This window comes from Rhinolophus ferrumequinum, chromosome 24, assembly GCF_004115265.2.
Source record: "Rhinolophus ferrumequinum isolate MPI-CBG mRhiFer1 chromosome 24, mRhiFer1_v1.p, whole genome shotgun sequence".
Lineage (NCBI taxonomy): Eukaryota > Metazoa > Chordata > Mammalia > Chiroptera > Rhinolophidae > Rhinolophus > Rhinolophus ferrumequinum.
Window position 1 is genome coordinate 44,497,061 of NC_046307.1, and position 26,535 is coordinate 44,523,595.

Genomic DNA, 26,535 nt, shown 5'->3' on the forward strand with positions numbered 1-26,535 from the left:
AACAGATGTCTTCCTGCTCAAAGCCTAGGCTGTCTGCCCTCCTCTTGGTATTTAGACCACTCGGGAAAACGTGGGGACCCCCAACTGACTGACAAGAAGTTCTGCCACCACCCTGGCAGGATGGGGAGAAAACATGCCGTTGGGCAACAGTAATATAAGAAGAACAATGTCCTTTTCTGGGCTCGTGGATTAGGAAGTCACCAAGCGGCTCTGTAGGCCTGATTCCCTGGACACCTGTGGGTAGTGGAAAGGATTTAGAATGACCCCGTGCTTTCCCGCTGGGGCATCTGGGTGAAGCTGGTTCCCTTCACCAGGAAAAGGAAATCAGTTCGCCTCTCCCTGGAGTGGCCTGGGCCCACCTGGCCACGACTTCCGGCCCTGAGTTGGAGACAGACTCCGGAGGATGGGTGCTGTGTACACCTGTAGATGTGACACCCCAGGTGTGAGCCGCGGGAGGCCCTGGCTATCACTTCCAGTCCCCATGGGCTGCAATCAGCCAGGGTGGCCATCACAGGGTCTCCAGTGGAGGGCGATGAGGAGGCAAAGGGAGTGGGGGGCAGGCGCAGGGGTGGTGGTCCTGGCCTGGCTGCGCACGGTCTGTGGGTCTGTCTGCCCTACACTAGGCCTGTCTAGGCTTGTAGTGCAGCCCCTCAGGGCCAAGAGGGGAGCGAGGGGATGGGGGGTCAGGGAGGAGGCCCGAAAGGGGGGCGGGGAGAGTGGGAGGAGGAAACCGGAGAGGCTAGGGGTGAGGGGAAACCTGCGGGAGAGGGGAGAGGGGCGAGGTCGGTCCTTGGGGAGTTGGGGGCAGCCGGGGTGTGGGAGGCAGACTCGGTGGGGATGGGAGGTGGGAGTGTGGGCGGAGGGGAGGCTGGTGCTGGAGGAAACCAGCGCGCGAGCAGGGGCGGGCGGAGGGCGGCGCAGCTGCAGTGCGGGCACCGCTCAACGTCCCCGCGTCCGCACGTCCCCGCGTCCCTGCGCAGCCGCCTCTGGCCTCAGACGCTGAGCATCTAGGTACGCGGGCTGAGGTGGGGGTCTTCGCCGCAACCCCCGTCCTGCCCGGAGGCCCTAGGAAATGTGGGCCTTGGGGAGCCCCTGCCCGGGTGGATGGACCTGGGCCCGCGGCGCGTCGTGGTTCGTACGCTGAGGCCCGGGGCGCCGGCCTGCAGCGGGGGTGTGGGCGGGCCTGGGAGGGGGTGGGGAGGTCCCAGCAGGGGTGGGAGACCCGCGGAGGGGGTGCAGGCCTGGGTCCGGGTGGCTGGGTGCGGGGCGCGGGGCGGCCGGTTCCGGCCCATCATTGTGGCTTAGTCCAAAGCGCGGGGCTGAGAAGGCGCAGCCCTGCCATTGTTCTCCGGGTTCCTTCCTTCCAGAAGGCCCTCAGCTGGGTTTCACTTGGTTTCCTTTTTCCCTTCTTTTCTTAAGAAGCTGCAACCCTCTCCGCCCCCTGTGACAGGACCCCTCCATCTCCCTGGTCTCTGGAGATCTCAGGACCAGCGAGTCTGGGACCTATTTATCTTTCACACAGTTGTCCTTAGAGGGTTGGGATGGACGCAGGGGCGCGCACATAGTGGGTGCTGGACGCGGAGGCGCCCCGGCGCCTGCCGTCGGGTTTCTCGGAGCCCAGGGATTTTCCCAGCGGCGCACAGCTCCGTGGAGGTGAGGCTGCTGCCGTCCCTGCCGACACTCAGCAGGACGAGTGCAACAGAAAGCTGGGCCCCGTGGTCATGTCACAGCGGTCCCTGGTTCTGAGCACAGCCGGGAGCCTCACGCTCTCGGCGGATGCACGTTCGGACAGCGGCCCCGCAGGCGGCAGCCCCGGCTGAGGCCTGCACCCCGTGTCCTTCCGCAGGAAGCGGGACGCCGGCCACCATGGCCGCGCCGGCCTCCCACCAGCTGGAGGACGACGAGAGCCTGAAGGGATGTGAGCTGTACGTGCAGAAGCACGGCGTCCAGCAGGTGCTCAAGGATTGTATCGTGCGCCTCTGCATCGCCAAGCCCGAGCGCCCCATGAGGTTCCTGCGGGAACACTTTGAAAAGCTGGAGAAGGTCAGTGGCCCCGCCCTGATTCTCCCCGCAGGGGCCCGGCCTCGGCTCCCAGTTAAACCTCTTCCTGGCCTGCGGCTCTCAGGAGGTTGTCGTGTGTCCTGTGGCTCATCCCAGAGCCTGCGCAGGACCCGGCTGACCTAGCCAGGTGCCGTCGCCCCCCTCCCCCCCCACCGCCATGAAATCCCCTTCTTCCCGGAGCTTGTCGGTCTTCAGAGGTCTCTGGGAAGGCTCCTCAGATTTAGCTTGTGGGACTCACTGATGGTGTTCACCTCAAGGGACAGAGGTGGGCAGCGGAGCCAGTTGTAGACGCCATTGGCATTTTGGGTGAAAGAAAATAGCTCTGAAGCAGACGTGCTGTGGGGCATTCGAGTTTGGACTCCATGCTCACCTGTGTCCCTGGGACGACGTGGGAAGAAAATGCCCCTGAGGTGTGTCATATGGGGGAAGCACAGGCCTTCCCCTCCCCCGTGGGTGACACCTCTCAGCCCCCTGGTGAGTTCACCTTGGGAAGCAGGTCTGGGACACAGCCCCTCGTCACCCACCTGTCCAAGGAGCTCCTCACTTCCTCACTTTACTCGCTGCCCTGAACTGTCTCGGGGCCACTAAGGTTCCCTCTCTCAGCCCTTTTGTCCCAACTTAGCTGTCCCTGTCCCAGTCTCTCATGGGGACTGAGTGGAAGCCAGTTCAGGCTCAGGCTGGTTTTAAGCCCCTCTGAGCTGGCCCACCTGCCCAGCCTGTCCACCGTGTTCTACTTTTGATGGGCCCCCTGCAGTCACGGAGCCCTAACCAATGGCAGGAACGTATTTCTTCCCTCGAAAGCAAGCCGTTCAAAGACATTGTAAAGTCACGTGTGCATTTTAAAGAACATTTGGAAAGTTCAGACGTAGAAAGAAGTACAACTCTTCTGTGGTCTCAGTTTCCCCTCACGCATGGTGTTTTCCCGAAACAATCATGAGCGTGTGACAGATGCAGTTTACGTCTTGTGTTTCTTGTGTGTGCTGCACAGACACCTCCGCCTTTACGTGATCACGTATGTGCTGTTGAGACCATGTGTCCAAGTTCTCTCACCCTGTCCCTCATGATGGGACAGTTGAGATTTTTCAGTTTCTCTGTATGTAGTTCTGTTGGTTTAGTGTGGCTTTTCAGAATCCGAGTTACTGAAATTCCAAATGCAGTCACGGGTCAAAGTGACCTGGCTGGTGAGCCACCAGCTTTCCCAAACAGCGGCTTCACGTCACCCTCCCATGCCAGTTGTGGCTGTTTTAATTTAAAAAGCTGTTTCAGCTGATAGATAAAAATGGTCATGTGGCCTTAATCCACTTTCCTCTGGTTCCTTTTGAGGTCACTTTAGGGGAGCAGCTCTTGTGTGGGGGTCCCAACCCCCGAGCACCTGCGGGGGGGGCGGGCTAGGCAGTCACTAGTTTCAGCCTCTGGATGAGGAGTGAGACAGGTGACATTCTTGTCCTTCTCAAGCCATAACTCGATTAGAACCGGAGCCACTTAGTTTGGCTTGTTCACCAGTGATCCCCAGTCGGGGGCCTGGTCTCAGTGACTTGTTGGCCAGCTGGCCGGAGGTGGGGGTGGCCGAGTGAGCCCAGAGTGAGGGCCTCACCTCTGCCCCTGCTGGGACATTTGTAGTGGCTGGAGACATTTTCGTTGTTACATTGGTGGGGAGGGGGTTGCTGCTGTCATCTAGGGGTGATGGAGCCAGAGCCACACGGGCAGCGGGGGCCATTTGCTTTGGTGAGGTTCTGGGTCTCACCAGTGGACTGGACGTGGGAGTGAGCAGAGAGGCTGGAGCATGACTTCTGGGGTTTGGGCTGAGCCCTCAGATCAACGAGGGAGCCACTTACCAAGAAGGGGACAGTGGGAAGAGGTAGGGTTGGATGGAAAAAATGTAAGAGTTCTGCTTTGGACACGTAGCTTTGAGTCACCAAGGAGGCTGTGAGTTTGGAGCTTGGGGGACAGGCTGGAGTGAGGACAGAGGTTTGGGAAGTTGCTGGGAGGTGGTTTATCACCTGCCTTTGACAGGTCAGAACTGAGGTCCAGGAGAGGTGGGTGATCTGTGCACAGTCGGGTGAGGAGGAAGGCCTAGGTTCCAATCTTGGTTCTAAACTGAGCATGTTCCTTTTATTTAACAAAAAGGGAATTATACGAGTCCTTATTTTCTAAATTGTGGTCGCTACGGCACTAGTTGTTTGCTGGGACTGCTGTAATAAAGGACCACCAACCGGGCGGCTTGGGCAGCAGGACTTCATCGTCTCAGGTCTGGAGGCTGACGTCCGAGATCACGGTGTCGCAGGGCTGGCTCCTCCTGGGGGCTCAGACGGAGGGTCTGCCCCAGGCGAGCGGCTCCCCTCGCTGCTGGTGGGTGCCGGCAATCCTGGGCGTTCCTGGGCTTGTGGACGCACCACCCATCTCTGCCTTCATCACACAGCCTTCTTCCTTTCCATAAGCACACAGCCAACCTGATGACATTTTGAATCGAGTACTTCTGTAGAGACCCCGTCTCCAAAGACAGTCTCATGGTGCGATGCTGGGGGTCAGGACGTAGTTCTACCCAAACAGCTGCCTCCGCAGGCGAGGGTGGGGGTAGTGCTTACGCCTACACTGACAGTGGCCGTCCCATCGCTAGTGGAAATACCCCCAGCGGTGCAGTTCCACTTTTGTCAAAGGTAATGCAGCCATCACGCATCTGTGCACACAGAGTCTGACGGTGGTGGTGTTGCAGGGTGAGATGACAGCTTACTTCTGTTTCTTTTTTCTGTGATAGCTCTCGGGTGATTTTGTGAATTCTCTGAGATGGCCTGCATGCTTCTATGGGTGGGTACATTTTATGGGAAGAAAGTCCTCAGTTTGCAGTAGGTTCTCACATGATCTGGGGTAGCCGAGTATAAAGTCCCGTGGGTGGCTTGTACCCGCTATGCTTGCCTGACCAGGGAGCTGCTGGGGCGCCTTTGTAATACGGGACGGATGTGCGCTTTACTTTTGGGAGGGTGGAGCAGGGTCTCGGCCCAGTGGGCGGGCAGTGGGCAGAAGCCTATGCCACAGGCGGGAAGCGCCTTTGGAGGCCTCGGAGGCTGCAGCTGGCGGTGCAGACCTGAGGGGCGGCCCAGCTCTTGGGTGCTCAGCCCTCAATGAGTTCTCCATCTGGGGCCATTGCAGAAGCTGTTCTGAGGTGGAGACGGGGGTGGGGCAGGACCCCTGGTCCTCAGGCCAGCACTGCACAGCGTGGGGGCTGCTGCAGGAGGTCGTGGCGTGAGAGCCGACACCCTCTCGCCGTGAATTTAAATCCCCACAGGAGAAGATCACTCCTGAAAATACACCATTGCCCTTCCCCGTGTTCCAACCCTGTGTTTCTCTGAGGACTTTTGTTGCTTTGCGATATACACACACATATATATGCATGCAGATAATTTTAGTGTATATGCATTTTTTGTTTGATTTTTCTTAACATTTTTCATTCTGGGAAAAGATGCATAACATAAAATTTATCATTTTGACCATTTTTAAGTGTCCATTTCATGGCATTAAGTGCATTCATATTGCTGTGCATCCTTTTAGTGGCATTTTTATGGCATCTGTGGCCATAAAATATTCTATAACAGCACGTGTCATAATTTTCACTTTGTCTCCATTGCTTTGATGGCTTTCAGTCCCCTCCCCCTCCCTCACAAAACACCTTTATGGCAAGGAAATTATTTGAAAGATAAAGGAGGATCCATGCAGGTGTGTCGGGCTGGACAGAGGGATCAGAGTGTGTGTGCGTTAAGGCCCTTGAACCATACCCCCAGCTCCCTCCCAAAGCAGCAAGTGCGTCCCCGGCTGTCTCAGCTGGGTGGCTCCCACCATTTCCCCAATCCTCACTGTCCGTGGCTTCTAGGACGGTGGTTTCTGTGCTGCTCTGTGGATGCACGTTGCTTGGTACCTCATCGTCTAGCGGGGTTTTTTTTTTTTTATTGGGGTGACAATTGTTAGTAAAATTACATAGATTTCAGGTGTACAATTCTGTATCACATCATCTATAAATCCCATTGTGTGTTCACCACCCGGAGTCAGTTCTCCCTTCCATCACCATATATTTGACCAGCGGGATTTTCTGCCCTTTGCTGGCATGGTGCCTTCCCCCGAATGTTGGTTCAGTGCTGGGGTCCCCTGTCCACTGGTCAAACAGTCTGATGATCCAGCCAAGCTCTGCCACCTTTAAGAAAACTAACAAATTCCATTGTTTCACTTTGGGATTAAGGGGTCTTAGCCAGGAAGGAGAACCAGGCTGGCCCTTCCGAGAGCCTTTTCTGGAAATAAATTCTGTTGCACTCCGATAACCATTCCTGAAGGCCCTGGGTCTAATCTAGGCTCATGAGCCTGGCGATTCCACCTCGGTGTTCAGCATGTGTTTCCTGGTGACCAGCACGGCACATACCATTTGGAGGCAGACAGAGGCATAATTCGGGTGGATTGGTTCACTGAACTCCCGAGGGTGTTGGAGGGCAAACTCAATGGAAGCGTGCCATCCATGCCACCACCTCTTACAGAATGGCTGGGCCTCCGGTCCAAGGTGGCCTCTGGGAACACCAAGGGGGAAGTGATGGTAGGCGGTGTCGTGCCCCATATACATAGAGGGACAAATAAAACATCAGGGTTGGTTTGTCTGTAACTGAAAAAGTGACATGTGCAAATGGCAAGCAGCTCAGACTATTAAAAGACACAGAGTGAAAATGACACCTGTTGGTGACCCTGCCGCCCTCCACCCCAGAGCTATCTCTGTGCTTGTTCTTTGAGATTCTTCAGAATTGTATGTACCTGTGATGTGGACAGGCTTCTCTCTGACCTACTGCACACTGTGAAAGCTGCCCCGAATTTCGCTTTGTTCCTTTTGCTGACACTGGAAACAACCCATTGGGGTGCTCCGTGTTGGCACACCTTTAAAAATTTATCTTTGAATTTAAATAGAGTAGAATTGACTCTCTTTGGTGTATAACTCGTGTCTGGTGACAGAGGTATCCAGCTGTGCAGCTGTCACCACAGTACAGAAGAGTTTCATCATCCCCCTCGTCCCTTGCCCCAGTGCCCTCTGCCCCTCCCTGCTGGTGAGAACTTTCCCCACCTTTAACCCCCGGCAACCCTGATGTGTCTTCCCCACTGTAGTTCTACATTTTCCAAAATGTGCTATATGTGGAGTCCTCCAGTATGTGGCTCTGTGTGACGCCCTGGAGGCATGGTGCTGTGGTGTGTGTCAGCTTTGGGTTTTTGCTGAGCAGCACTCATCACGTAGCGGACCAGTTTGTTCATTCTTCACCCCACTCAGAGACATTTGGATCGTTTCCAGTTTGGGGGAATTACAAACAAAGCTGCTATAAACATTCATCTGATAGATTTTGTGTGAATGTAGATTTTTATTTCACTTGAGTGAATACCCATTAGCGGGGTTACCGGGTCATATGGCAAGCATGTTTCACTTTCCAAGAACTTGCCAGGCTATTTTCCAGAGTGTCTGTACCATCTTGCATCCAACTAGCAACAGGTCTTGCCCTCTATGTTGTCAGCACTTGATATTCTCAGCTTTCAAAAATTTTAGCCATTCTAATAGGTATATACAGTCATGCACTACATGGTGACATTTTTGGCCAATGACAGACCACGTACGTGACAATGGTCCCATTATAAGATTATCATGGAGTTGAAAAATTCCTATGGCCTGGTGGTGTGGCAGCCATCGCGACCTCCCAGGACAGTGCAGACTGCCGAGTGTGTGGTGACGCTGCTCAGCGTGTCAGGCCCACAGGAGCGTCCAGCCACCTCCTTGGCCTCACGTCCTCTCACTCACTCACAGCACCTTCTGGTTCTGCAGACTCCACGCATGGACAGTGCCCTGTACAGGCGGATCTTTAAAACATCTGTTAGACTCTAGCTTTTCTGTGTTTACACGTGTGCAGATACCCAAATACTGGGCGTGCTCTTACAATTGCCTACCGTCCTCAGTGCCGTGACGTGCTGTGCAGGCTGGTGGCCTAGGAGCAGTGGGCTGGCTGCACCACCTGGCCGAAGAGTGCGTGCGTGCCTCGGGGATGTCCGCACAGCAACGCATTTCTCAGAACGTACCTGTCATAAGCGGTGCAGGTGGTTCTGGGTTGCATTTCCTGACAACTGGCGGGCTGGGACATCTTGTCCTACACTTATTTGCCACGGGTGTATCTTCTTTGCTGAAGGGTCTGTTCATGTCTCCTGTCCATTTTCAATATGTTGTTTTCTTACTGCTGAATGAGGAAATTCTGTATATATTCAACCTGTACCCTCATGTACATGGATAAAAGTTCTTTGTCAGGTATGTGATTTGTAAACATCTTCCAGTCTGTAGTTGTCTTTTCATTCTCTTAACAGTGTTTTTCACAAAGCAAAAGTTTTTACTTTCAAAGTCCAACCTATCAGCATATTGTATTGGATTGTGCTTAAAAATTCACCAGTGAGTGTGGGTGACCTTTGTCGTCACCTAACTGGCCGTACGTATGTGGGTCTGTTTCTGGGCTTGCTGGTATGCCCGTGGGCGTCTCCTGGTGATACCATGCAGGCTGGGTAACTGTGTCCTTCAGTAAGTGTCAATCAGGCTGTGTCTTCCAACTTGCCTCTTTTTAAAAATTGTTCTGTCTATTTCTATTCCTTTGCTTTTCCAGGTATACTGTAGAATGATCCTGGTGACACGACAAAAAATCCTCTCGGCATTTTGATCCTCTCGGGGTTACACTGAATAGATAAATCAATCTGGGGAAAAAAGATATCTTAACAATGTTGGGTCTTCCAGTCCACAAACTCACAATATCTCTCCATTTATTTAGGTCTTTCATTTCTTTTGTCAATGAGAGAAAAACTATTGTTTTCAATTTACAGATCCTTCACATGTTTTATTAATTTACTCTTATTTCATTTTTTATTCTATTTTAAGTGTTTTTAAAATTAATAGTCTTTTGTTTTTAGAGCAGTTTTAGGTTCACAGAAAAATTGAGCATAAAGTACAGACAGTTCCTCTCCTCCCACACAGTTTTCCTGTTATTAACATTTTGCATCAGTTTGCTGTAGTTGTAACAACTGATGGCACATTTCTATTAACTAAAGGCTGTGGTTTACATCAGGGGTCAGTCTTTGTGTCATGTAGTTCTGTGGGTTTGGACAAACACACAGTGTCACATACTTGTCATTGCAGTGTCATATAAATAGTTCTCCTGCCCTAGAAATCCCCTGTGCTCCATCTGTTCGTCCCTCGCCTCTCTCCCCCGGAACCCCTGGCAGCCACTGATCTTACTGGCTGTGTAATTTTGCCTTTTCCAGAACGCCACAGAGTTGGAATCATACAGTATGAAGCCTTTCATACTGGCTTCTTTCACTTACTGATATGTGTTTAAAGTTCTTTCGTGTCTTTTCATGGCTGACAGCTCATTTCTCTTTATCACTGAATAATATTCCATTGTCTGAATGGACCAGTTTGCTTACCCATCACCCACTGAAGACACCTCAGTAGTTTCCAAGTTTTGGCAGTTACGAAGAAAGCTGCTGTAAACATCCGTGTGCGGGTTTTGTGTGGAAATTGTTTCAGTGTTTTCAGCTCCTTTGGGTAAATTATGATTGAGCATGACTGCTGGGTCGTATGATAAGAATGTGTTTAGTTTTGGAAGAGACCACCAGACTGTTACCCAAAGTGGCTGCGCCATTTGCGTCCCCACCAGCAGTGACTGAGAGTCCCTGCTGCCCCCCTCCCACGTCCTGCCAGCACTTGGTGACGTCACTGTGCTGGGGTGTGGCCGGGCTGGCAAGTGTGAGGAGGTGTCCTTTCAGTTTGCATCTCCCTGGTGACGTGCGGTGGGGCACCTTCTCACGTGCTTACTGTCATCTGTGTGTCTTCCTTCCGGAGGGGTCTTTTCAGATCTTTTGTCCAGTTGAAAGTTTGGTGGTTTGTCTTCTTATTGCTGGGTTTTAAGAGTTTTAGTACATTTTGCACACAAGTCCTTTATTGGATATGTATCTTGCAAACATCCTCTCCAGTCTGTGGCTTGTCATTTCATTGTCTTAACTATATATAGTTTTGAATCTTGCTTTTTGGTTTTTAACCAAATTTTACACGATCATGTATGTGATCAGTAAATGTTATTAAAAACGTGATTTAACAGTGCCAAGTGTTCAATTACGTAGGTGTTTCTAATTTGACTTAAGCAATTTCTTATTCTTGATAGTTGGAAAAATTCTTTTTTAAACACTGCAGAGAATATTCTGATGCAGGTGTCTTTTGACACCTCTCATTGATCCCTTAAGGTATATTTTAGGAAATAGAGTACAGGGCTCAGAAGTGTCCACTGTAATGCTAGTTCTCCGAAAGGTTTCATTCATTCATTCATTCATTCCTTCAACAAATATTTATTGAACACCTACTACATGCCAGGCGCTGTCCCAGGTGCTGGGGCATAGTGATGAGCACGCCGGGAGGTGGGTGTGCCAGCCACACTACCTGGGGCACATGTGGCACCCACGTACCCAACTGCATGAGACAGTGGGGCTGTAACTGTTAGGGGCCCCAGTCTGTGACCCTGTGGGGAGGGGATGCCATGTCCCTCTCCTGTCATTACTGCACTCAGTGTTCTTTTCTGGTCCCTTCAGAGCATGATTAGGCAACATGTGAGATCCCGGAAAAGTGAGTGGAAATCAGAGTTTTAGAATTTTAGAATCAAGTGTGTACACAGTGGGACATGTTGTTTAAGGGACCCCAGGAAGAGTTGAAATCTTTTTCTCACTCAATAACCATATTCTTTGACTACAGTCCAGTAGTTACAAATCATTAATTAAAAAAATAAACAAAACAGAAAAAAGAACGTGTGAGCCAGCCCCTTCTCCCCTGTACATTTGGAAGCCAATAGTGAGCGTTCGCACTATTTGTCAGTTAAAGACTGTCATAGTGAAAAATTACAAAATATTTAGAATTGAGTGACAATAAAAGCATTACATGTCAAAACCTCTGGGATGCAGCAAATTGGTAGTTAGAGGGAAATTTATAGCTTCGCGAGAAAACAAGATTAGAAATTAATGAGCTGTGTGTCTTAGTTTCCTAGGGTGTCACAGCAAGTTATCACACATTGGGTGGCCCAAAACAACAGAAATGTATTGCCGTGCAATTCTGAAGGCCGGAAACCAATGTCAGGACCTTGTCAGGGGTCCCCTCTGGGGCTATGATGGGGCCTCGTCATGTGGGTGTGGCCACATTTCCCAGTTGTAAGGACACCAGTCATTGCATTAGCCCCCCACCCCCAAATCCAGGCAACGTCCCCTTAACTTGACTCTCTCTACAAAGGTCCTACTTCCAGTAAGACCACACCCTGAGGTTCCCAATGGACACAAATCTTCCAGGGACCCTGTCAGTCCACTGCAGTGTGACACCTGAAAACTCACAAATAGAGGAATAAAACAGGAAGAACAAAAACAAGGGGAAATAAAGATAAAAGCAGAAGTTCATGAAACGAAAATAGTCGCAGACAGCAGACTCCAAGGCTGAGTCTCTGAAGAGATGAGTGAAATAGACAAGCACGGCTGTGTGAAGGAGATGGTACAAATCATGCTCTGCCACGGTTGGGGTGGGGGTCAGGGAAAAGGGTGCGTTTCTGAGCAGGGTACTGGGGAGGGGGCGAGGGGTGAACTCACAGCTGCTCACGTGAGTGTTCCCTGGGTTCAGCTCTTCTCATCTGGGTCAGCTCAGAGGACACCTCCTCCAGAAGGCCCTCCTTGATTTCTTCCCAGGGATTGTCTGAGAGCCCCCTGGGCTTGCACAGCCCCTCGTCCTGGTCCTTCGGTGGTGCTCCCCCCATTATCTGGCCATGACCTTTCACATGTCTCTTTCCTGTTAGATCTAAATCCCCTTCATGATGGACTATGCTTCTTTCTCTGTTGCATTTTCTGTGTGAGGCCTGCTATACAGAAAGTGCTGCATAAATGGCTAAAGCTCTGTTTCTGTCCTCGCCCTGCTGCTGAATGGCTGTGTACCCTGTACATGTCCTGTGCCTTCCATGGCCTTGCAGACGGGGATGCCTCCCCCAGGCCTGCCCTCCTCTCAGAGATGCTACGGGCGGGGCTGTGGTTCCTGGCTGGGGCTGGTGCCCAGAGCCTGGCTCTGAGGAGGGCACGACGGACCCGAGCTGAGCCCTGGGCTTTCTCTGTAGTCGGCTGAGGTGCAAGGGGTCAGCCCCGCTTCTTGCTGACCCTGTGGGCCCTGCAGCACTGAGTTCTGCCCCCAGTAGCTGTGAGTGGCTGAGTGTGGTTTGTGGTCATGACAGTTTATACAATGTGGGGACACAGGGATCAAACCCCTGTTTTGACTCTGTTCATTCATTCATTCATTCATTCATTCATTCTTTTCAGCCAGTGTTTGTAGCACCGCATCTTGCGATGGGGAAGGGGCACAGCCGAGTGGGTTGTTCACATGTCATTGTAAAGTAATGTGATGTGAACAAATCGCTCTGCAGATGGAGGGAGGAAGTAGGAAGTGGGAGGGGATGGGGGACTTCTTCCTGGAGGTGACCTTGAAATGGGCCCTGAAGTGTGTGTGGGAGTTCACCAGGGACGGGCGTGGGCGATGGGCCGTGGGTGCTGGACACCCTGCATTCTTCTCTCCACGCTCTCCCTTGGCTCTGGCCGCCCTCGCCTCGGGGGGCAGCTTTGTGAGACTGTTTGCAGCTGAGCGTCCAGGAGGGATTTCGTGTCTCTGTCCCAGACCTCTGACTCCAGTTCCCTGTGAGCCACTCCCAAGTTCAGTCTCACTGTCCTGTCAAAGTCTGTGTGTCCACAACCCAACTCACGTCGACCATATCAAAGACAAAGAAGCCAGAAAACAAAATGGTGGGCATGCCGAGGGGTGGAACCCTCAGTGTTGCTGCTGGGGCCCCCGTCCAGCAGCCCCTCCAGTGGTCAAGCCGCAGCTCCAGTCCTGCGTACGGAGCCGGAGAGTTGAAAACAGGTGTGGGTCATGTACCTGTACCCCCAGCTTCGCAGCAGCACCAGTCACATCAGCCAGAAGATAGAAACGGCGCGTGTCCGCTTTGACACAACGCTTTTCAAGGTGAAGGTCTTTGCATGTCTGCCCTGTTAGCTTTCCTCTCCAGAGTCCCACGGCCTGTCTGTATTCATAACATAGTTTTTTCAAAAACCACAATTTTGTCTCTTACGGTTTGTCTATAGGTTCATTCTAAGAACTGAAAATCAATAGGTGTATTTGAAAATGCCTTTATCACGGCCACAAACATGAATGACAGTTTGGCTGGAGCTGGACAGTAAGCGTCCGTCAGGCTGGGGAGGGCTTTGTGCGCAGTCCTCCCGCGTCCAGGGCTCCTGCTGAGGACTCTAATGGTCAGTCCCTGGCATCCCTGCAGAAGTTTTGGGGATATTTGTATCCCTGGAATTCAGTGTAAAATTCCCTCATTCATAAGACCGAACATTCTGTGGGTCCCATCAACCAGGAGAATATTGCTCTTCAATCGGGGGAAATTTCTTTTTATTCTTGATGATTTTTTTCTCTTTTGTTTTATCTTCTGGAACTCCTGTTAATTAGATATTGAACCTTCCAGATTATTTCAGTATTTCTTTATTTTTCTTACAAGTTTTCTGTCTTTGTCTTTCTCTTTTTCCTTTCTGGGATATTTGCACGATTTATGTTCCTGTGTTATATGTTACTTATATGTAACATGTCATGTTACATTTAAAACATAATTTATATTTTATATACACATATAAATTATACTTTATATACACGTATAATATAAATTATGTTTACGTTAATTCAATGCAAACTATATGTGTGTATTTAGCAGGCTTTTTTGTAAAAAAAAACTACATTTTCTTAATAGCCTATTACTGTTTAATGGATGAACTGTCTTTCACATCTCTCTGAGAACAGTATATACATAATTTCTTTGAAGTTGTCTTTTCCTTGCTGAATTCATTTTGTTTCCTCCAGGGTGATTTTTTCCATTTGTGTTTATCCTGGTCTGCACTTTCATACCAAACATTTTCCTCAGTGTAAAGTAATCTTTGTCCGTTTACATCTAAGAATTAGTCAGTGGTCTTATTTAGATCCTGATTAGAATTAAAAAAAAAAAAAAACACTTAAAAATGGAGACAATGAGGGGAGTTTCAACTGGATGTTTGAGGATGTTAAGGAATAAATATTTGTTTTAGGGTGATAATGCGTATTGGTGGTTTACGTTCTTTTAGAAGTGATGTTTTAGAGAGACACAAAATGAATTACCCAGACTGAGGTTTGCTTCAGCCCCATGTGTGTCTGTCTCTGTTCCCTCACTTCATCCTTCTGCTGGGTGACTCCTGGGTGAGCATGGATCGAGTTCAGTTTGTTGCACTGGCTGAGGGGTGCCCAGCGGTGTTTGGGGGAGTGGCCCTTGGTGGATGAGGGGACGGAGGCCACGTCCTATGCATGTGGGGAGACAGATGAGGGTCTTTTGGCCAAGTGACCCCACTCCACCTTGGAGTAGCCCAGCAGGTTTGCTCTGGGGACCGGGGACGTGGGGCCTGGAGGTCAGTGGGGGCCTACTTCTCACTGTGTGTCTCTGTACTCTGGATCTTGTGCTCTCTGCATGTGGGCACAGCTTTTAAAAAGCAGTAATGAAGAGAGAGGGAATAAGACAGAAGTGTGTGTTTCCCTTATGCATCCGCCTGGTGTGTCCGGTGCGTCCGCGTGAGCGCGTGGGGACAGGGCTGAGCAGAGTCCACTCCTCCTGCCCCTGGGGCCGGCAGGCTGGGGACCTGTGGGGACCTCTGCAGTCTGCACCCGGAAGTGCTGCTCAGAGCGAGAGTGAAACGAAAACCGTGGGAGCCAGGCAGTGTCCATGGGGGCAGTGGGCTTGGACTTGCCCTTGGAGTCCAGGGGAGCAGGAGAGCGTGGAGGCTGGAGGGGTGGGTGCGGTTGGCCACCGCGGACCCTGGAGGGCGCTAGAGGGACGAGGGTTGCCAGGGCCACGGGGAAGAGCTTGGCCCAGGATGAGCTTGGGGTCCCCCTGCCGGTCCGGTCGGGCGGGATCCCTGGGGCCTCGCCTGCGTGGTCGGCGTGTGGGGCTTCGCCGAGGCGGCCACTCACGTCACTCCTGTCACCTGTCACCCACAGGAGGAGCACAGGCAGCTCTTGGCACAGAAGTCAGCTGCCCAGTCTGACTCGCACGATGAGGACGCGTCCCCGACGCTGCCCAACCCGGTGGTGAAAGCCCGCCGGCGCCGTGGGGGCGTGAGCGCGGAGGTGTACACGGAGGAGGATGCCGTGTCCTACGTCAGGAAGGTGGGCGGGGCCGGCTGGGGCAGCCCTGGTGCGTCACTGGTCGCTGTCCCCGTGCCAGAGGCCCAGCGCAGGGTCGGGACCCGGGCGGGGGCTGCGGGGGGAGGAGCCGGGGTCCAGCCGTGTGGGGTCGGTTCTGGCCTTCCCAACACCGAGACCGGAGCCACTCAGGCCGCCCGCCGGGCCTTCTCCCCCAGTTTGACAGCACATCCTTCCTCCCTCAGTGGAGGGGCGCTCTGCCCTGCCACGCCCTCCCCAAACCCAGGACCCCAGCCCAATCATGACACGATCCGCACACAAACACGAATGGAGGGACAGTCTGCAAAATAACCAACCAGCATTCCTCAAACGTGTCCAGGTCATCAGAGGAAGGGAGGTCACAGACCAGAGGGCACGGAGGGGGAGGGACATGGCAACAGAAGTGACTGGATGGGACCTGGGGACAGAGCAAGGCCGTTAGGGCCACTAAGGAAATGTGTGTGCAGTGGGGTGGGGTCACTAGTGGCGCCTGCACAGGCCAGCTCCTGTCCCAGCCCCTCCTCAGCCACCCGCCCACAAGTCTGGCTTTCATTGGCTTCCCCGCAGGTCATTCCCAAGGACTACAAGACCATGACCGCGCTGGCCAAAGCCATCTCCAGGAACGTGCTGTTTGCTCATCTGGACGACAACGAGAGAAGGTAGGAGCCAGGAGGGGGTGGGGTGGGACGGAGGCCCCATGCCACGGCCTCCTCCATCCAGAGCACAGGGGGCCTATGTTCCAGCACCTTCTGTATGCAGGGGTCTGCTGTGTGGGGAGATGGGGCTGGAATGCTTGTTCCAACACTCCCAGCTAACCTGCTGCCCCCAGGAGCTCTGAGTGTCCTGGGGAAGGGTGACTGAGCCCAGCCGTGACAGTCGCATGGGTTAGAAGGGCCTCAGGGTAGATATGGGGTGAAGGTTCTTCCTGGAAGAGGGGCCTGTGAGCTGTGAAGGGGTGCAGAGACCATGCTTGGGGCTTATGATCACAAAAATAATTGGGAAATTGGAAATTTTGGGTAAGACAAAAAACAGAAATGTGCCCTATTGTGTGACTCCTAGAGATAACCATTGGGAAGGTTTTTGGGCAAAATCTTTAAGAGCTTATTTCATGCACATGTCCTAACTCTGTATTGTCACAAAATGGAATCACATTGTACAGTTTTGTCTCGCTTACGAGGACGTGGTCATTTCTCTGTCAGCAATGATATTTTATGGTTTATCATTCCCACTTCTATAGAGGCACTGGTTTTTGTGGGGTTTGGTTTTTTTTTTAATGATAAACAGCATTTTGATAATATGAGCAACCCTGTCTGCCCCTCTTTGAGTGTCCATTTCTTTCTTTAAGATAAATTCTCTGCATGGATCAAGGGGCACGTAACATTTTAAAAATTCTCCTTTCAGTTTTGCCAAATTATAATTCTTTATTTGATTAACTGAGCACATTTTGATAACAGTCCTATGCGCGGTCCAAGTGACGTACAGGTACATAGAAGCAGAGGAGGGAGTCTGTTATTTTCATCTCTTGGTCATTGTAATTTGAGTCTCTTGGGCATACACGTAGGGCCGTCATTTCATGTATAACTTTTGGAGGAACCGCCAGTCTCGGCTTCTATTTTGGCCCCATTGAACTTTGAGCCTCCCTTCTCTGTGGAGCCCAGGTGTCCTCTCCCAGGGGCCCCTCGGTGGCAGTCGTGTTTAAGGCAAACTCCTTCCCAGCCCCAAGCACTAGCGGGCTCAGTAAAGCGCTTGGTTCAGAGCCAGCCTGGCCAAGTGCGAGCTGAACGAAATCAATCTGCAGGCACCCCGCTGAGTGCGTCCAGGAAGTCTGTGCTCGGGTCCTGTGCCCTCGGCCCCAACTTTCCAGAGGCACAAGGCTCCCTCTGCCTTTTCTGGACCCGAGAGCCAGGTGAACAAGAAGTGGAGGAAGCAGATGGTTGGGTTAAAAATTCCTCTTTGCAAGGCTGGCTTGGAAAGCAAGCTTCTGCACAGGGTGTGTGTGTCTGTGCTTCAGGTCTTTTGTTTTGCACATAGGGAAAACTCACTTTCTACCTCGAATCCCTGACCAGCTCCTTTTTCTGGCCACGGCTCATAAAGAAACAAGCTGATGCTTCAGGAAACAGGTTCCAGAGGGAGTGGACAGGGGAGAATTGTCTCTCAACCTTTCACATGATGTTTCCCGTGTGGCCTCCAAATACTTCGCTTTTTCCAATTTGCTGGAAGCTGGGCTTAGCAGCTTTGTCTCGGCTCGGCTGCGGTTTGGCGAGTGTAGCACAATTCTTTCCAAGTTTGCAGGGCGTCTGGCACACCTTGACATAGAGGCTGCCTGCTGCTGCCTCCGCTTCCCCACCAGGGTATTCCTTTGAAAATAAATCCACTTATGGGGCTAGTGGATTTCTGCTTCATGACCCCTCTTGCTAAATTCAGGTCTCAGACAAATAGCCCTGTTGTCACAGGTTGGGGTGGTTTTGCCCTTGTCAATTTATGACAGTGTCTTTGCTTCAGGGTATTTTTAGTTTGTGTGGAGATACTGAAGCGTGGAAAGAAGGTGAAGATCATGCTTAAAACCTTTTTGTTAACAGAAGATAATGCAACATAGCTGTGAGAGCCACTGACCCTCCGAACAGCTATGCTTTCCCTTCTAGGACAGCTGCATTTCTAGGTGGCATTTGTCGAAGCCTTTCTCCAGGCCTGTGTAGATGGTGTGGAGCCTCAGTTTCCCCCTCTGTAAATAAAAAGGGTTGTCCCTTGCTCCAGATCATACCACTTGTCATAACAGAACCAGGGTTCCAACACAAGTCTCTGGGCTCCAGGCTCACCCGCTCACCCCGTGATGACAGGCCATTTGCACCTATGAGAGGAAGGAAGATGGGAGAGTAGGTAATCCCGGCATTGTCATGGGTTGTCTAGGGTCCCTGGTGTCCTGGGGCAAGCTGGGACTGCAGGGAGCTGGCTCTGGCTAGCTGGGTCTTGGCAGTGAGAAATAGGACCAGGACAACTCTGAACACAGAGCATCAGGCTAAAGCAGCCTGAAACACACACATGCATACACTCAATACACATGCACACTCATACACATACATCACACTCGTGCCACAGAACTTAAGGTGTGTTAAAATGTCTTTTGGAAGGAGCCAGTTGTATGATGTAATTTACAAGTTGTGTTATGACATTCTCTGGGTCTCAGTTTCCTCAAGTATCGAATGAGAATAATAAAGTCTATTTTGAGGGTTGCTGTAAGAATAGAATGCAGAAATGTCCATGGGTATGTCATCACCACCATCACTATCACCATCACCACCGTCACCATCATCATCACCACCATCACCCCCACCCCCACCCCTACCACCATCACCATCACCGTCTTTTCCTCCTTCTCATCTCACCATTATAGTCACGATTATCATCTCTCTGGTGGCCCTTTGACTGTGTGGAGTGGGATTAAGTCAGTGGGCTTCTCCTTTGCTGCTGCTTTGCCCCTCTGATGCGGGTCCAGCCCTCCACATGGACCCAACTGCCCAGCCTCAGTACTTAGTCTGAGAAAGGGACTGGTGTGGGCCTGAGACCACTCTACAATGTCATTAATTGCTTCCTCCTGGGCCTGAGGGAGGTAAACAGGCTGCTCTGGGCTCAAGACATGGCAGAAAGGACACTGAGAGGCCAGCTTGTCCCCCTGCCTCAATGTACAGAAGAGGGTTTCTAGGCTCAGTGAGGGGAGGCCCCTTGTCCCTTGTTGTAGACCAGGCAGCACATGTCCCAGCTGGGGCTGGAGTGGGGTGTCCTTATACCTGGGCTGGCCCCTTCCCAGCCCCTCTGTAGAGTGGAGTTGCTCCAGGTGAGTGACCGAGAGGTGTCAGGTGCAGTCTCCTTGCTTGGTCAGCTACTGTGAGCAAAGGCACATCCTGTGTCCTTCAAGGGGGCATTGAGGGTAGTTCCTCTCCAGTCAGGGCCAGAACGGCCTCCGAAGTGGCCCACAGGGTACTCTGGCGCCCTGGGAAAAGCCATGAATCCTGGTCTGGCCCCGATGGTGCGTCCCAGGCCTGGGTCAGGGAGCTGGGAGCCCTTCCCGGCCGCCCCGACCAGGGTGCCTGGGAGGGGGCATTGTAGCCTCCCCCCCCACCCCCCGCCGGGAACTGAGAAGCGCGGTCGGTCGTTAGCAGGCACCATGTGGTGTAGGCCGTCCAGGCAGCGGCACTGTGCACTGGGCCCTCGGCTGGGGCCTCATTACTGGAGACACCAGACGGGCGGGCGGGCGGGCATTTCACCCTGGGGCTGCCTTCCCTGCAGGGTTCCTGCTCTCTGCAGCTCTAATTAAAACAGGCCTGTGGCTGGAGCAGCCGCTGGCCCGCAGCTGTCTCCTGTTATCTGTCACTCCCTCTTCCTCCCACCCGCGTGTCTTTGCAGTCTGTTTCTCCACAAATTGGCTCGGGTCCCCAGGTGATGGGAAAAACACGTCTCACAGGCAGCCTGTGGGCTGCTCTGTGCTTCCTCCAGCCTGGCCTCTGCCCTGGGCCCTGCTGCTTCCCTTTCAGGCAGCACTAAAAAACAAAATTAGCATTTTGGAAAGCACAGAGCCTCATCCGAGGAGATACTTAATGGCTTCAACATGCAGCGAATTTCATTTTCATTTTGCACAAAGTCAGGCTCCCTGGGCAGAGAGCTCGCGGTCAGCAAATCATGGGCCCTGTGAACCCAGCAGGACTTAGACACTGTATTAGGTGGGAGGCTGCGGTTGTGTCACGTGTGTCTCATGTGCTGTTTTCTGAGCCAGCCGCCAGCCTCACACGTCATCCATTAGGATGGTGCCATTGGACAGATGGGACGTGGGGGCACAGAGAGGCTGCCTGAGGCCACCCAGCTAGGATGAGGCCACACTGGGCTAACCTGCCTACCCACTGTGCTTGCATAGCCCGGCAAAAGGCTGCACCTTTTAAAGAGAATAATAATTTCCCACGTGCCCAGAATTTTCCAGTGAATAGAAAGTCCTGTGGTTCTAGAAGGAAGACTTGTTGCAAGTTTGGTTCTCCAAAGGGCCTTTGTTTGGGGCAGCCAGGACTTGTGTGACCGAGGCACACGAGACCCACCGGGCCCCCGACCGTGTATGAGGAGTGCGCACCCCGCTGTGGCTCTTACCTGTGGTCACAGTGTTTGAAAATTTGAAAGATTCAGTGCTGTGCAGTGTCAGGATGCCGCACACCCCACCATTCCCTTTTGCTTCCACCTAATCGCTTCATGTCACCTGACAAGCCCCTGCCGACAGGTGACTTGAGATGCCTGAAGGCTCCCTGCCTCCAGCACCTGTTATGTGGACTGGACACTGAGGCCCAGAGAAGGTGTGGACGGCCCAGCTGCCCTGTTGCTTCCAGGTAGGAAGTGGGCCCATTTTTTTAGAAGGAGCTGATCTGTTGTACCTCCCCCCCACAGTGAAGACGTGGCCTCAGGAAGGAGGGTTGCCTTGTCTTTCAAACCCGATTGGCACCTTGAGTCCTGACTTGGCTCCATTCTTGAGCCCTGGTCACTAAAACTAGCTGAGTTGCCTGCCAGATGGGGTATGAGGCCTTCCCGGTGACAGCTGGAGGCCGGGGGAAAGCGAGGTGGCCTGGGAGGAGGGTTACGGTCACCCAGACATCTCCCTGTCTCCATGGCCCGTACAGCATCTCTTCAGGGACACGGGAAACTGAGGCTCAGAGAAGGCAGGTGACTGGCCCAAGGTCACATAGTCGCCTCACGGCTCCCAGCATGAGGAAGCCGGTGATGTCTCTTGAGGTAGTCCTAGGAGCCCCCGTTCTGCAGCAGGGCCACTCAGCGGAGAGCTTGGGTCTCCCCTGACTCTCCCAGTAACCTTATGTGATGAGGTCACCCCACGTTTCAGGAGAGGGCTAGAGTCAGTGCCCCTGGTCCCACAGAATGTACTCCTGGGAGCACTGTGCTGTGCGTGTCTGTGTAGCGTTCAGGACCCTGCGACACAGCCCTCCCCGCCTCTCCTGTTCGAGAGCCCTTCCCAGTGGGGACCAATACTTAACAAGTGAACTGCCTGTCCTGGGACCTGGGTGGTTCCCTGGGTGTCTGTGAGGTGCTGTGGGATCCCAGAGGAGGAAGGGAACCCCTCTCCGTCAGGTCCGGAACCAGCCCTCTGAGCCAGAACTTCCAGGACAGGCAGCAGAGGGGGCAGCATTGGAGCTGAGGGTCCAGTACGGACAAAGGACGCAGGTGGGAGTGTGCATGGACGCCCACTGGTGCCTGGGCTTTGGGCTGGGGCCCCAAGCTCATTGGGAAGCCAAAGAAGCCAGAAGAACCCATGGTGTCTCCCCGGGGTGGACGGTTTCTGGTGCGTTCTTCCTGGGCATGGTCTCCTGTCTGTGCCCAGAGCCCGGACTTACTCCTTTCACAGCCGTCTGTGCACTTGGATCAGAGGGACTGGAATCACCTTTGAAAGGTGTGTTGGAAGGTGGCCCAGCACTCACTGGCCCAGCTCCTCCCTCCCAGGTCGGGTTCCCAGGTCAGGGCAGCCACGGGCTCCAGGCTTAGAAGGACCCTGCTCTCAATTTCCGTTTTGCTTCCCCAAACCGCTAGTATTTGAACCAGGGGCCCACGTGACGTTTGTGCCGGGCCCTGCAAACCGCATGGCCTGTCCTGCTGACCGTGTGTAGTGGCTTCTCCCAGGGAAGGAGCTCGAGCTGCTGTCCGCTGATTACGCGGTCTTCCCTGTGTCTCTGCAAATGCCCCGTTTATCCTCATGCATGGTTTTCTTTAGTTGATGTGCCATCGTTTATTGATTTGCAGGAGTCATTTGTAAATTTAAAATTAGGCGTTGATGATTAAATGAACAGCACATACATATTCCTAGTTCGTTATTGGTCTTTTGACTTTGTTAATGAAATTCTTTTGTCATAGGGAAGTTTAAACTTGGGGGGTTTTCCCTATAATTTTTTTCAATGTAGTAGAACACACATATAACATAAAATTTACCATTTTAATCATTTCGAGTATCCAGTTCATTGGCAGTAAGTACATCCACGTTGTTGTGCAGCGGCCCCACCGTCGTCTCCAGAACTTTCCATCTTCCCAAACTGAGACTCTGTCCCCATTAAACCCTAACTCCCCAACCCCCTCCGTCAGCCCCTCCCCCACCCTCCTACTCCCTGTCTCTGTGAATGTGACCCCTAGGTCCTCATGTCAGTGGGATCACACAGTGTGTCCTTTGTGACTGGCTGGTTTCATCAGCACAGTGTCCTCAGGGTCCGTCCACGCTGTGGCAGGTGTCAGTGTCCCTTTTACGGCTGAGTAACGTCCCATTCAAAGGATGGACCACATTTTGTTTATCCAGTCAGCTGTCAGTGGACAGGTTTTAATTTTTGTGTTGGCAGATGTTTCAGTGCTTTGTGGCTCTTCTCAGGAAGGTCTTCTAAGACAGTAAGTAAATACACCCATTATCTTTTCTAGAAGCTTCCCAGTTTGTTTCCTTTTTCCTTTCTTTTAATGATTAAATCTTTGATTCATCAGGAATTTTATTTTGGTTTAAGGACATGTAAATCTAGCTTAACTTTTTTTCCAAACAGCCAGTTGTGCCAGCACTCCTCACTAAATGGAACAATCTCTTTGCCCGCTGGTGTGCTGCGTCCTTTAAAAAATGAAGCTCCTGAGCGTTTGGGGGTCTGTTTCTGTGCATTGAACACTTTCAGGAAAGTGAGGGCTGATGTGGCAGGATTGTTTCTGAAGGAGAACCAGGCCTGGAGACTCGGGGTGGGGGGGCGGTGGCCCTTCTCTGTGTGAGAGCTGCCGCTGGTCTGGGGTTCAGGTGGGGATGCTGGAGCTTTGGAGGACGTGGGGGACCCTGAGGATGTGGGGGCATCAGGAAGGTGCACTCAGGTTTCTGTCATGGGGCAGCCCCTGGGATGGTAGGAGGGAGCACAGACGTGGGGGGTTCAGGTCGGAGCTGCTGATGGGGGAGGCCTTCGACAGATGTCTTGGATGTGTGTCTGTATGGGGTGTCTTTCTTACTACCAGAGGACTTTTTTCTCCTGGTGTCATGAAAAGCATTTTGGTGATTATTTGTTAAATAAAAATGACAGCCAGTTACTATTTTGTGTGTGTCAGTTTTATAATTCATCAATCAGCAGTTAGTTCTCATCCACATTAACTGTTTGTAGGTTTTTGAAAGTGGTGGCAGGTACGTAGGTAACCGACGCGTAGAGCTTATTTGGTGAGTCTTCGTCCCCGTCACGCTTCCTGGACAGCAGCACCGGCTGAGCTATGGTACAGTCCTTACTCCTCTGGCCCCGAAGGCTGTGTTGAGTCTGGCGTCCACACGCACATCTGAGGTTCCCATCGCCTTCAAAGTCCCACGTCTCTGAGTGCCCGCGGGGTACGTTTCTGGAAGCCCACTCCGTGGATGCGCTTTGAGTGTTGGTGTGTTCTTTGGTCACTACCTCATTGAGGGCAGAACGGCCCTGCTGCTTCCCACCTCCCTTCTTTGTGGGAGCCATCCTGCCGGTGGCCCAAGGTGGAAAGCCAGCCAGGTACTATTTTGAAAACTCTTCTATTGTGGAGAACTCTAAGCGTTTCCCGCCGCCCGGCATCAGCAGCGCCCATCCCTGTTCACGCTGCTTCCTCTCTCTGCCCCCAGCCCCCAGCCCCGGCTGTTTGGGCAAAGGCAGACACCAGGTAATTTTATCCGTAAACATTTCGGTGTAAAACGCTCATCTAATCAATCCCGGGCTCAGCCTCGTCCTCGTCCTCACCACAGTTGACGCGCAGGGTTGAGATGGGCCAGCTGCTGTCTGTGGGCTGGTTTGAGAATGGGTCCTGCCGGCCGGGAGGGCAGCCCTCTGGGCCCCTGCGTGGTGCTCGCTCAGGGTGAGGCGGTCCAGACGTGAAAAGCAGGGATGCTCCCAACCTCCACAGTCTGTGGTTTTCTCATGGTTCCCGCCCGTCACTGCTGAAGACCCACCCCTCTGTCCCTGGGCCACATCTCCTGAGGTGACAGCTGGTTCACGCTTGTCCTTCAGAAAAAGCAACAGTTGCTGAGTTGAGAAACAAAAATGCACTTGGGCTCGGGGGACAGCTGGAGCAGCGGGGGGGGGGGGCGGGGGGGCGGGGGGGGGGCAACACCACATTTGTCAGCTGCTAAACCTGAGCTTTCAAGCCTCTTTAACCCTTTGGCACCACTGGGCTCTGCTTCCCCTCCCCGCATCCTATAACTTGTTATTCACGTTTTATGGTCAGAAAACGCTTTTCTTGCTTCTTGACTGTAGATACTGAGTCCTCTGATTTGATGGAGGCTAAATCTGGGCTGTTGGGCAGACATGAGCACGAGTCCGTCCATCCTTCCTTTGTCCATCCCTCGCTCCACACGGTCACTCAACACTGGTGTGCGTTTGTGCCAGGCCCCAGAGGGTGGGCAGCAGCATGAGGCCGCTGCTCGTTTTCCGAGGGGAAGTGCCTCCCGTTGGGGCAGTGCAGGGGGCTTCAGCGAGCTTCCATGCTGTCAGAATCAGGTCCTGGCAGCTCAAAGGCGTGTGAGCCGGTCCCTGCTGCAGTAAGAACCAAGCGCTCTCCCCGGAGCAGACCTTTCTCCCAGCGGGCGGTCTCATGCGCTCTCTTGTACAGCCCCCAACGTCTCTACGAGCTGGGTCATCATTACCCCCAGTGCACAGAGGAGGGGAACAGGCTTCCAGCCTGCAGGGCCCCAGGCTTGGCCGTACGTGTCATCCTGGGCTGGGTGCTGTGTGCAGACTGGAGAGGACTTGGCTCCTGCTTGAGAATCTCCCTAATTCCAAGCCTGGGAGAGTTTCAGCACCGAAGTGGAAGGAGCGGAAGGCAGGCCTGACTGGTCAGTTAGCCCCTGACCTCTGAGCTTCCTGGCCCAGACAGGTGGTGAAGCTGGAGACTGTTTGCTGTTAGGAGGAGGCTGATGAGGCCTGTGACCGGGAGCTGGGATGCTGGGTGAGCGGGTGGGAGTGGCACCAGCTGGGGCTGCGTGACCTTGGGCTTGGGCTGGCCTTGCTGTCTGCTGGCAACGTGATGTTGGCAAATGAAGTGACCTCTGTCAGCTTCAGGATGTTCCTTCTGCCCTTGAAGGCAGGAGCTCACTCACTACCTGCTGAATAATCCAACAGGAGTCCTGCCATTCCACGGCAAGAGGCTGTGCAGTATGGGGGGAGCTTGTGCAGGAAATGCACCAGGAATGCAGCTGGGAGAGGGTCTCTGCTGGACAAAGCAGTGTCCAGGGCCTCCTGGGGGAGAGGGTGTTTCCACCTGAGACCTGGAAATGGTGAAGAGCAGGGAAGCACATTTCTGGCAGAGGGACCAGCAAGTGTCAGTCTTAGGGCCAGCAAGAGCCTGAGTGGTGGGAAGTGACCAGGTGGGGAGGACCAGGCTCGAGGGAGAGGGCTCCTCTCGGGGGGAGAGGGTGGCAGCACATCCGGTCAGGGCAGCGAGCCCCCAGGAGCCACTTGGACAGGGTCAGGTGCCAGGTCTCAGCTTCCGACTTTGCACGGTCAGTACTGACCGGCTGGAGGCCAAGGGGTCCACAGTCTGGTGGGCCTTTCCTGTCCTCCTTCTCAAAACCCACCTCCCCTGGCCTGGAGGTGTGGCTTCATGTGCAGAAGCCTCTGTCCCCAAACGTGGGAACAACCCGACACTGCTTTTCAGTAAGGCACTGAGGTCAGTACACACATAGAACTCTCAATGATGGATTTCTGAGCGGTTTTACCTTTTCAGTTTAATAATTTATCAAAACTTAATGTATTTACTTTTAGACAGCTGTGTGCCAATAACTTTAAAAAACTTAATCTTGAAGAAAAATTTTAATATATGTTCATAGGAAACACTTCTAAAAGTTCAATCTATCTTTTACCGAGAAGCGGGGTATGGTGATCAACAAAACACTTTTCAGCATAAACGCGTTTACATTAGGGCGGCTTCTAGGAAAATGGAGTAGGAGTGCCCGTGTAAGAAGCAAAGGAACAGACAAGCATTCCAGCTGAGGTTTGTGCACTCCACGACATCTAGTCCGCAGCTGGTGACAGCCAGTCATATGCTGTCCTCGCCCTGCGGGGCCGGCAGGAGGCAGGTGTATGTGAGGTCTGGCTCCCGGGTCACGGAGGCCGAGAAGCCCATGATAAGCTGTGTGGGCGGGAGGCCCAGAGCCCCAGGTGTGGGTTGGT

General features: G+C 52.8%; 1 protein-coding gene across 3 annotated transcripts in view; it reads left to right on the forward strand.

The window, feature by feature from the left end:
- The window catches only part of PRKAR1B (protein kinase cAMP-dependent type I regulatory subunit beta), an 88,816-nt gene that overhangs the window by 5,769 nt on the left and 56,512 nt on the right, over positions 1-26,535 (forward strand). Inside the window, exons 1-4 of one of the 3 annotated variants that reach the window (XM_033095950.1) lie at positions 873-1,011; positions 1,847-2,043; positions 15,188-15,355; positions 15,938-16,029. In XM_033095950.1, coding sequence (XP_032951841.1) covers positions 1,867-2,043; positions 15,188-15,355; positions 15,938-16,029 — 437 coding nt within the window. In that variant the 5' untranslated portion in view covers positions 873-1,011; positions 1,847-1,866. The other 2 variants (XM_033095951.1, XM_033095948.1) reach the window with 2 other exon arrangements.